Source organism: Corvus cornix, chromosome 1, assembly GCF_000738735.6.
Source record: "Corvus cornix cornix isolate S_Up_H32 chromosome 1, ASM73873v5, whole genome shotgun sequence".
Taxonomy (NCBI): domain Eukaryota; kingdom Metazoa; phylum Chordata; class Aves; order Passeriformes; family Corvidae; genus Corvus; species Corvus cornix.
In genome coordinates, this window is record NC_046332.1 from 83,052,325 (window position 1) to 83,064,567 (window position 12,243).

Below are 12,243 nucleotides of genomic sequence, written 5' to 3' on the forward strand. Positions count from 1 at the left end.
CCCACTGATGGTTTCCCTCTGCGGGTGCTGCTCACCCTGTCCTCAGCCTCTTCTTGGGAAAGAGGTTGGGATGAATGCTGAAATGATGAAAGTAATTTTCTGTGTGTTTGATAGATTTCACTGAGGCTTTTTGCCAGGCTGCTTTTCCTGGTAGCTTTACTCACAGTCAGCAGGGCTTTTACTTCAGGAAAATCTCATGGCAGGCAGCAAACCCCTGGCTGGGTAAACTGATGGCTATGGTGAGTCTTCGGAATCAAGCCAGGGAGTTCCTGCACCCTCCTATGTGATTTATTGCTTGATAAATAAACTTGCAATTTCATTTTCAGAGAGAGAAGGTAAATGACACACCATATCCAGCAGTGACTGATATTGAAGGTAGTGTTTTGTGTGCACTTAAAAATAAATATGCTCTTCACAATGAGGACATTGGAAATCAAGATATCCTGGACATTTCTATGACCTCCCCCAGCCCAGGTCATAAAAAACAGTAGGTTCAGCTCTGGTTTAAGATGTTTGCCACAGTTTTGTGAGTCTCAATTTAGACTGATAAAATGCATAAACTCTTCATACTCCTTCCATCCTTTATCACAGCTGTTTAATTTTATGAGGATTCTGTGAGTGCACGTTAAAATTGTTGACTCAAAAAAAAAGAGCCTAAATTTGTTTTTTTCTTTTTTTTTCTGAGTACATTAGTAAAAGAAGGCCGAGATAATGTGTGATAACATCTAATACAGAAGTTTTGATAATTCTATCTGAAAATGGTGAATGAAAAATCAAAAGATTTGCACCTTTACAATGTTACACATATGCTGCTTGGTATAAAACACCAGGTTCAGGACAGAGTAATCACGTCTGAGTATATCCGTGTCACAGGTTTCTAAGACAGGCTCACACTTTGAAGGAAGCAATCTCATTATATTTATGTATATGTATATATATTCATGTGACTTATTTGAGCTCTTCAGTTTTGGCTTGAGCTCTGCAATTCTGGCATAAATAAATTTACTTCCATCACCAGATTCAGCACTTCTGTGTGACCTCGGTAAGCCCTGCAGGAGACCAAGCAAGAGATATTTCTGTCACCTCTTTCATTCCGGTTAATTTCCAATTTTCAAACTGGATTCTCTGTACCATGAATCAGACAATTTTTATATTGTATAATACTACGAAGTGACTTTAGAGGGATAATTAAATCCTATCAAGAGGGTGAAATTGTTCATTTTCAGAGACAGTTTGATTTAATTTCAATTACTGAAAATTTCTTTGGGTTACTTTAATAGTCTTTTTTTATAATATTCATAGATCTATGAGATGCTTGGGTTATAATTTTTTTTCTAGAAAAGTATTTATCTTTCTAATTTCAGCCAGGTTTTTTTAGGCCTGAATGAGTTCTAGAGTTAGTCAGGAAGTGTCAAAATTTTACCAACCTATAAAAAGTGGGTGATGGTTTCTTTTTCCTGTATGAGCATAAAAAAAATGCATGCAGATTGCTATATAATTGTAATTCAGTTCAGGTTCTGTCATATCAGTGCACTGTAATCAGGGTTATGAAAAACTCTGTTTACAGTACTGTCTGTTACTTATGCACCATCCATGTGCACACAGCCTTCCAAATACATATGATTTTTGTCAAACACTTTAGTCCCTAATTTCTGTTGGAAGACTGTCACATCTGTGCTTGTTTTAACATATGGTGCTTTCAACATATAATTTTATAGGAGGAGCAAATAACGAAGAGACAAGTCCTTTGAATTGTATCAAACCTATTCAGGGTGATAAAGACCAGGGATGTGTGAAGAATTGCAGTAAGACCATTAAGAAGCTGAGTGTTAAAAGGCATGTGCAGTTCAGTGTAGAGCAATATGGAGTGATGGACATGGGGAAAAATCTCAACTCCAGAAAAAGACATGATGGATTCTGTGTTGACCATCAGCACTTTGGAAGTCCATCTCAGGGTCAAAATAGATCATTCTGTGAAACTCAGTGGTGCTTCATAGCATGCAAAAATCAAAACAAGTATTATAAGTAGTTGGAAAAGGAACCAACTAAACAGACAACAAGAGTTGATTCAACTGTATGAATCCTTTTTGGGCCAGAACATCAAATACCATGTTGTGTTCTGGTCTGCCTATTTCAAAATGGTTTTAAAGGGTTTATAGGAAAACAAGCTTTATCAGGGGGATGGAAAGGCATCCTTACGAGGAGCAACCAAATGAGCTTGGAGTCTTCAATCTGTTCACTGTCTCTGAAGTCTATAAAATGAGCAGCTAAAAAGACACAGAGCTTAAAATAGTATGGAGATTGATACAAACTCAGTATAAGTACAGTACTAAACATCAAAAAGAAATTAAAACAGTCTAAAACAGGCCATTGTGATTAAAAACAAAATCCATCAGAAGTGTAAAAGTATTTTTGGACTAGTATCTACTGCACAGAACCTTAAATCATCCTTGGTAAAGGAGAAGTGTAAGGTGGACAAATACAGGTGCTGGGCAGTTTTCAGAAGAATGTTGTGCATAGGCCAGTAAGTGTGTATTTTATATTGAAAAATAAGTCAGACACTTAAAAAATGTAAAGTTAAATATGTGTTGATGAATTTTGGAAGAGTTACTGCATTTTTTCTAGGCATTTGTTTAATTTATTCATTAGGCATTTATGCTAAATGCTTTGAAATATTCAACAACTGTGTGAATTAATTTAGTCTTGGTTTTCAAAAGCTTTTTTTTAAGATTCATGCCAGAAGATTTAAAGTGGCTGGCTTGTCCTGAGATAAGAGAAAGATCTCTTGTAGTTTAGTAATAGATTAGGAGGCAGAAAACAACATTGAAAAATTATTTGTCAGCTTCAGGCCGGAGCAAAGATACTCCTGGTCCCGTAGACATGTTCAGTACATTTATAAAAGATAGATACAGAATACAGGGTGAACAGTGAGATGATGCATTCTGTTTAAATGTGTTTAGGATAGTCAAATGAATTTGACTATTGATAATTAAAGGATTTGAGTTTCTGACATGTAAGGAGAGGCTGAGAGAGCTGTATTCAGCCTGAAGAAGAGAGAAGGGTTAGAGGGATCTTTTCCAGTGTATAAGTACCTGATGGGAAAACCCCCTTTTTTTTTTTTTTTTTTTCCCCCCACAATGTGAGTGGTCAAACACTGGCATAGGCTGCCTAGAGAGATTGTGGAGTGTCCATCCCTGGAAATACCTGAGATCTGACTGGACATGGTCCTGGGCCACCAGTGGTAGCAGAGGGTGGGACTGGGTGGCATCCAAAGATGCCTTGTGAAATCTTAACTACTATGAAGAGTAGGAAATAATCTCCCAATAGTGAATGACTGTTAGGAAGGGATGCATAAATACAGAGTGTTAGTAAATGCAAATATAGAATATGAGAAAAAAACAGCCACACCTATGTATTTACAAGAATAGGACCTAAATTAACAGCTACTCAAAGAGTAAAATAAATATTGTGATTTACTGTTGAAAGCTCTATGTACAACATCATTGATATTTCATGCCAGTCATAAAAGCAAATAAAATTATATTACTTAGCAGGAAAGAAGATGAAAACAGGACAGAAAGTGTCCCTCTTCCTTTATAGAAACCATTGGTTCATCCTGTTGTGCATACTCAAAAGGAGTCTGGTTGAACTGGAAAAAACTAAAGAGTGATGGTTAGGAGTACAGGATGGCTTTGTAGGAGGTGGGGCACAGAACAAAGGTCCTTCTGCTTCCAAACAGATGACTGAGGTGTGGTATCATACAATTATGAATGGTTTAGAAAGTGAACAAGAAGTGGTCATTCCCTGTCTTACTGTACACAAAGTAAAGAACATCCAACAAAATAAAAAATACAACAACAAACAAACTACTGAAGTACAACCTTTTGAATGTAATTAAGTGTGTCATTAAATCACAGAGCTGGCTGCCCCAGAACTCTTTGGCGGTCAAGCGCTTGAATGAACTGAAATTGCAAATAGGTGAAGTAGTGCAGACCAGGTTCATTGGGAGGCCATGTGTGACTTTTGGTTAAGGAAATCTCTGAAACTTCTTGCTTCTGAGAGGGTGTATTGGAAAAAAAACACTCCTAGTCCTACTGCTGTCATATCTTTTCCTTAAGCGTCTGCTACAGGTTATTGTTGGAAATAGGGCACTTGTCTAGATATATTTTGGGTTTGATAAATAGGGTCCTTCTTAGCTTCTTGTTGGAACAGGTGAGTAGCTGAAACCTAAGGCAATAATGATGATTTCTTTTTTCTTTGCAATTTGACATTCTCTCCCTTGCTCATTTTTTGCTTCTTTTCTCAAAGAAACATTTACAACAATGTTTTTGCCTTCCATGTAAAAAAGGCATGTATTTAATTGTGACTGCTGTATGATGAACTTGATGACAAAAGCATGTGATATCTCTAGACATAAGGAAGTTTGTATCACGTTCACAATTTATTTTTGTAGCTGGTCACATCCTTATACCCAGCTTTATTTAAATCCATGCCTTAAATATTTTACAGGTGAGACCCAAGATCTGTATTCCTTTTTCTACTGAAGATTTTATAAATTCCATTATAAACCTGCTCATGTTTTATTGAGTTCAAATTTCTCATCCTCTGAGTTTTTTGGGGGCAGTCATTCCTCTCTTTTAGGCATATTCTAGTTGTTGTGCACAGTCATAAAATCATAATCTTCCTAACACCAGCTGATAGGATTTTGTTTTTCTCTTGAGGCATTGGGTGCCCTCACAAGTCCTGTCTTCGGGCTGGTGCTTTAAAGAAGTCAGTTCCCCTTTAATCACAGTGAGGATTATGCTACTCTGAGGAGGCATCTTAATTCAAATTTCCATTTGGAAAATTTTATATTCTTTTGCACAAAGTCATCTAACCATCATCCTTTGCAACTCCTTAATCAGATGGTACACACACAGAATTGATTACTGTACCACCAAGCTTTTCCTGGTAATGCACATATACATAAGAGTTTATGGGCACCACTTCTAAACCTGGGTTGCTCGAAGTCAGCAGTGGGGAGTGGTGAGGGCCATGGGGCATTCTGCAAACGCTGTAAAGTTATCCATTGTTTCCCTGACAAACTTAGGTAAGCAAGGGCTTTTTGGATTTGTGGGTTTATTCTCTCCAGGTACCCTTAAGCTTTGCAGGCTCTATTGTTGATCACAGACTATTTTAAATTTCTTTATAATGCCCTGAAGTACTTTTCCTTGAAACATCAAGATTGCAAATTCCTAGTTTTGCAAAACACCAGTTGAAAAAGCTCTTGCTTTCTTTATCAGTATCAATCTTGTGCATATATTCAGTGTGTGAGTGGCAATTACTCTTTTGGAGAGATATTCACTTTCAAAGAAATTAAAAATATTGTATAAAGAATACATATAGATGCATCAGAACCCCTTAACTAGTAATAGTGTGTCTTTAGCCCATGCTGGGTTTCTACTGGCTGTGTTTTTTTCAGCTTTATTCAGACTGAGCAATCTCTGTGATAATTCTGTTGAAATCCCTCAAATAACTTTCAGAGTTAGGATCTACTTAAGTGACTAAGATGACAGAGCCTGACATTTAGGATAAGATCCAAAGCCCATTGCTGCTGATAAGAATTTTAATATGTACTTCTCTGGTGGCTTTATATCAACTTGCTTTGACTTGTGGTGTTTGTGTAAGTGAATGTGGAAGAGATGAGTAAATTTGTTTGACTAAAAGTCATATTTAAATATCTTTTCCTTTTTTTGCAACATGAGTTTCAGTATTTTATTCATTCATCTAGAATGGATTTATTTTTATATTACTATTTTTATTTTCAGAGTTGATTGTAGTCAGCATTGTTATTGAATCAGTCTCACCTAAATTTTTCACTATTCTACGAGGGCTAAGTGAAAAAAAAAAAACATCAGATAGGGCACTGAACAGCTTGCATAAACAATTCTTGAGACAACTATATCTATTTTGAGTTCCCAACAGACACTTTAAATTAACATGAAAAGCAAGATAATTATGGTTTTGGGTACTTTGGTGATCTAAGCTCCCAAGACAATGAATCCTTCTTTCTCAAAGCTTTTCTTAAGATTCCCCCACTGCATAAAATATGTGATCTGTCTTCCCTTTCTTAGCCTTCCCTTCAAACCACTTGAATTCAGAGTAGGCAGATCTTATGCTACAGATGCTATAACACTTAAAATGGACAAATTTTGGTATGTGGAACATATGGAAATTATAGTGAATCATTGAAAAGATATCCAGCCAGAGGATTATTTTGTGTATCATGAAGTTTTTTAAAGAATCACGACAAATACGCTACTGGGGATCTAAACCAGCTGACAGTGGTAAGAATTTGATCCTCGTGTAGTAAACCATCCTCCTCCTGAGTTTAGGGTGCTGTACACCTGGTCAGTGCACTTGAAGATTGTGCCCTTTAGTGACCCAACTTCATCAAGAAGATGCAGATTAGGTTTCATTTTTCCCGACCCGAAGCTGACTGTGTTAGCTTGGTGACTTGAAAAACATTTTTTTTTTTCATTTTGAATAATTAATGTAGCACTTGAAAGGAGGTTGATCTTTTTGATGCCTAGCACTCACTTTGCTTAGAAGATCCCAGAAGGACGTACTAGAAGGGTAGCAATGCAAAAGTGCAATGTCCCTTTCCTCTCCCACCTGCCCTTGGCAAGGGGGTGCTGATCTCCTTAACCTGACTCAGAAGCCTAGATTATCCTCCCAGTTTCATGGTATCTTTCTGATCTAAGGGTCTTTGAACTTTTTGTAAAGATTTTGGTCATTTGCTCAGTGTCTTTATTCTTTCTTACAGGATTTTCTTTGAAAGAAGGATTTCAAAAGCCTCTATTACTGTGGCAGTTTTTACCGAGGCTATTTCAATTTTGCAATACTCCAGCCTTCAGCATCTGGCTTTCAAACTCTGTTGCATCAGGCTGCAAACACACATCTGAAGTGACTGTTTAGCAAAATAATTATTTTTTTTTCCCAGTGGTCTAGAATGAAAAATATGCAAATATGAATAAAACGAGCTTGTTTGGAAGGCACTGAGCTTTAATGAATCACCATTTATATAGCAGCAAAATAAAGCAAATTAAAATTTGTTGTGAACACAAGCTCTTTTAAAAGAACAAATTAAATGAACATACTGAGAGTTAAATCAAGACACTGGAGGCTTTAATAAGCCTGATCTCTGTGTGAGAGGTGCTGAATAAAAGAGGAATCAAATCAGACCTTCACAGAATTGGCATAAAAGTATTTTTATTTCTAGCATAACACTATCCAGCCTAATAACAGCACACTGAGTTTGAAATCCTACTCTAGGACATCTCTTGAGGTAAAACAGTGAGGAAAACTGATCTGTTGCCCATGAACCCTGTGCACAAATTTCCCCAGAAACGGCAGTTTCACTGGAGGGTTTGTTTGTTGATGCTGCATCTATATCTGGAAATTAGCATCAAACTGAATGTTTTTCTTCTCTACAAGGCTGGATGGTTTTAAAGGGGGAAAACAGCAAGAAGAAAATACTGCAAATGTCTGCTTTGTTGTTTTGGGTCTTTCTTTCTTTCTTTCTTTCTTTCTTTCTTTCTTTCTTTCTTTCTTTCTTTTTTTCTTTCTTTCTTTCTTTCTTTCTTTCTTTCTTTCTTTCTTCCTCCAAGCAGTATAATTCCATAGTTAATGGAATTTATGGAGAACAGTTGTACACCTGTATGACTCTAGATTTTATGTGAGAATTGTTTGCTCTCCAGTACCTGGAATGCTAAATGTATTTATTTTGGCTAAATTTATGTAAACGTTGAGTTTTCTTGCATATCATGAAAACAAAGATGTGTTTCAAATCTTTTTACTGCAGAAGCACAGCTAAAACTACATTCTCAAAAGAATGCATCTTAGAGTAAATACAAGCATGTACCAGCTAATGTGAACAGGGAGCTGAACCAGATACCTCCTGAGGTCTCTTCCAGCTTCATCTTATTCTGTGGTGATGTGAAAGAGAGAACAGGAGACTTGTAGGCCAGCACAAGAAAAAGATGTTTGTATAGAAACTTCAGCAGAATTTTATATAATCAGGAAAAGAAGAAGGCAACTTCATGATGTTCATAAGAGATATCAGTATTTTTATCCAATTTAGATAATAAACAGTAGGTATTTTGACATTTTATGCTATGGGAAATATTTGTGGATGGATAAATTGAATGTTAATTAAAAAAATTTAACTTGTGTTAACAATTCCAATATTTCTCTTGTGCTTATTTTTTTTCCTTTGATATGTTATAAAAAAATTGCCAAACAAATATCAGGCAATTAGTAACCACCCACCAAAGCTAAATGGCACAAAAGACATTTATGTGACGCTTAATCACATTTTATGTTAGCACTAAGAAAACTTCTCATGAGCATTTGAAACAGGGTAGTAAGGACTTTCCTTCAATTGTGGAAGTCTTCATTTTGGAAAAAGAGAAAGGGGAAGTCTGCTTTAACCTGTTGTGAATTTTTTGCAGAATCTGGATGTGATACAATTCACTTGGCTCACAGACTCGAATCTCAAGTCTGCTAGTCCGGTAGATAGTCCTATTTTATATGAATTAATGAGGTAAACTGGCAGAACTTATGTGAACAGCAGTGCATTTGTGCAGCCCTCTTTGACAACCTCTGCTGCCTGACCATAAGGAAGCACATCTTTCCACCTAAAACTTCATACTGCTTGTACACTGTGGGTAGCACTTCATAATGGCACTCCCTAAAATGATTGTATTGCTAATTTTTCATTTTCTGTCTTTTAACAGCTGGAAACAGTGAAAGTGATGGCCAAGAAGCGGTGAGGAAAATAAAAGAAGAAACTTTGACTGGAAAAGGTACCATATTATCTACTTTCCTTTAAGAAATTCTTTTCCCTCTCTTTTTGTGGTCATCTCCTTTTATATGAGATCCCCTTGTGTATTGCTGAACTTTTTTTTAAATCTGGGGCACTGGAACTGGTTGCCCAGAGCAATTGTAGATGCCTCCTCCCTGGAATTTGTTCAAGGCCAGTTTAGATGGAGATCTGATGAACCTGGTCTAGTGGAACGTGTCCCTACCCATGGAGGTTTGGAACTAGATGCTCTTTAAGGTCCCTTCCAACCCAAATGATTCTGTGATTCTATGAACTGAATTCCTGAAATAAATCTGACTCAGGGGTAAAATAGGATATTTTTAAAAAAAAAATGTTTTCAGACTTGTTTGACTTTACTGTTTGTCATTGCAAAAGGGCTGCCTGCAAGTTAAAGTCTGCCTGCATATGTGTATGGGCACAATGATTTAATAGCGTGACATATTAAATAGCTATTTAATAGAATACCAGTAATTTTTGCTAAGGAGAGGATGACGGCAGGTGAGAGTGTGTGCTCTTTTCTTGTTTTAGGAGGTACTAGTTTTTGAAAGATCAAGGCTGCTTGATTGTGTTGACACATGTTAAGAGCTTATAATACTTCATAAAGTAAAATATAATATAAATATAAATTAAATATAAATGGACCTTTCATATCAAGCCTAAATTCCTACATTTTTGTGGTTTTTCTCTTATTTTCTTTATCTGATGATCTATCATGTTTGTGGAGATATAAGGAGAGCATAGCTTGATAAGTGAGAGGAAAGGCATGTTCCACACTATCCACTCTGTGACTGTAATTTGCAGTTTATGGTGGAGGTTAGTGCAGCTCATATTTTTGTCCCTGGGTTTCACTGGGTGTAGTTCCTAATAGTGTATGATGATTCATTCCTGCCACTTTGATGTAACATTTCTTGGCAAAATGATAGGACAGTGTTGCTAGTCCAACCTATTTAGGATCTTCAGGGCTTCTTCTGAGATCTGTTTCTGTTTTTGTGCCTCTAATAATTACTGTTATGATGATCAAAATGCATGTTAATTATTGTGTTAAAAGAACCTTTCATTAAGATTTATCTTTTGACTTAAATAAATGTGCATCCATTATAGCCTCAGGATACATGTTAAAAGCATCATAAATTAAGGCACAGTTAGAAGGATCATGAAAGGAAAAAGGTAATTTTTACATCATTAAACTCTTTTTGCTGGAAGTTTCTGTACAGAGACCAAAACCAGTTGGAATTAATTACATCACATGACTTGCATGAAGCTGAATAAACCAGGGTCTGTCTTATTTTCTCCCTTCTGTGTTATCACAGGCTTTTCTAGCATCCCAGTCTTTCTTGATTTTTCTAACTAAACTCAGTTGTAGCCCTCAGTTATAAACTGTTAAGATACAGATGGCAGTTTGAGGAAGCTGAAAGTGTATTTAAAGTCGACTGAAGTTGTTCCTCACTGTAATTATTTTGACTGAGGCTTTAGTAATCTCAGGCCCTGGTAAGTTTGGCCTAAAAATAAATTGGAAGAGTATTGCCTTTTCAGAATTTCTCACTGCCTGAGGCAAATTCGTATTTGCGAGTGCAATGTCCTGTACAAAAGAATTGTGCAGATCTGAGTGCCACTCCTTTTTTACTGTTTATCAATGAATTTGCACTTTGCCTTCAATAGGATGTGTGCATAGATACTGTGACCAAGACAGGGCTGTGCAAGAGTATCACCTTTTCAAAAGCTACAGCTCAAGATCTGTTTAGTCACTGCGTAGAAACATTATTGGCTGTCTTGACCCTTTGCCCATGCTTTTTCTTTGAGCATTTTTCATGGCCCATATGAAAACACTGCTTTACAGAAACCGTTCCCATCAGGAATATCAGACTCTTGAAGGAGAACTACTCAAAATAGTATTGTTGGGCAGCCAGTGTGGTCAAGGATTGGGTCAATATGGCTATTATGGACAAAAAACATGAGTGGGTGCCATTAGTTTGTTATCCAGATCTCAGATCTCTTAGAACAAAGAAAATCTCCTTGCTTTTTATCAGGTTAGACAGCAAAAGGGAGCAAAAGACCTTGTCCTCTCCTTGTTGCCTGGCTGAGCCATACATAGTACAAACATCCCCGGAGACAGCTCTGGGAAAATGCCAGGCATATTGAATGCAAGTAATTACAGTGTTTTTAAGGCACTATCATCCTTCTCTGTCTTGGCCCACTGTCTGTCTGGGGCTCTGTCTGAAATCTAAGGGTAAGTAGTTTTACTTGACATAATCTATACTTACTTCTGGGACAAGTGAGATTCAAAGCATGTATGTAAGTAATTCCTCCGAAGCAGCTGATGAGCAGTAATGTGCTAACAGTTGCAGAGGAGGATAAAGGGTAGTAATAAAAAGGCTATGCAGGCAGGTGATGGGATTTTTTTTTTTTGTAAAAGAATGGCGAGACATGAAAAAAGAACGGACAAAACTTCTGAATACAGGGAGGTAGGACGCCTGGTTTCCCATGCTGGAGGCATGGAAAGCAGAGCCAATGCCAAAAGAGAGGAGATTACTGGAGAGGAAAGCAGTTGCAGCCATTTGCCTACAAAGCAGCCATGCTAAAGGACTCAGAAAATCTGAGCAATGTATCACTTCACACTTCACCGCTTCCTTCCACCCATCTTCTCCCCTGGTGCTTCATCAGAAACCTCCTTGGTTCCTCTCCCTGCTGATTCCCTGCTGATTCCAGACTGTTTAAGTCCTTGGTTTTGGGTCTCTGTTCTGAGTAACCTATTGCAAAGTGTAAAGAGGGAGGACGTACATGGGCAGTTGAGTGGAAGTAAATAAGCTACAAGTCCTTGGGGCATGATAGACCCAGTTAGCTTAACCATCAGAATCTCCTCCATGATAAAGAAATCACAGCCCTTAGATATCCAGAACAGGCCAGAAGTAGTGCTGCATTGTCATTAAAATTCTCACATGGGCACTGTTTCCAAAAGACCAAGGGCAACAGATTGTTACACCCTGAATCACAAGGCTGGGAGAAGGCAGGATGATGTGGACGTTTATCTTGCTTCCATTTGTTAAATTGGGAACTTGTGTTGTTAATAGTAGCAATTATATGGCTGGGAAAATCGTTGATGGTTTGGGATTGCCACAGAGAAATTCTAATTGGGTAAGTCTGTAATTTGCACATAGGGTGTGTCTGTGTTAATATCTTCCTTAGTTAGATCAGGAGGGTGCTTTTCAGGCAACCCTCAGCTGTTGGCTGCTTGCTGAGCACAGGTTCCTGTCAGGAAGGGCGCTGCAGGTCCTGGCCTGGATTCCCTTTGGACAGGACTAGCCTGGGAGGTGAGTTGCAGCAGTAACAGAGCATTAGTGCATGGGAGCAAATTTAAGGGTTTATCTGAACTAAGCCTTCCA

General features: G+C 37.5%; 1 protein-coding gene across 2 annotated transcripts in view; it reads left to right on the forward strand.

Moving 5' to 3' along the window:
* Window positions 1-12,243, forward strand: part of DHRSX (dehydrogenase/reductase X-linked) — a 162,997-nt gene that overhangs the window by 40,560 nt on the left and 110,194 nt on the right. For both annotated transcript variants that reach the window (XM_039567780.1, XM_039567817.1), the window contains one exon: window positions 8,778-8,846. In XM_039567780.1, the coding sequence (XP_039423714.1) occupies window positions 8,778-8,846 (69 nt within the window). The remainder of the gene's footprint in view (window positions 1-8,777; window positions 8,847-12,243) is intronic.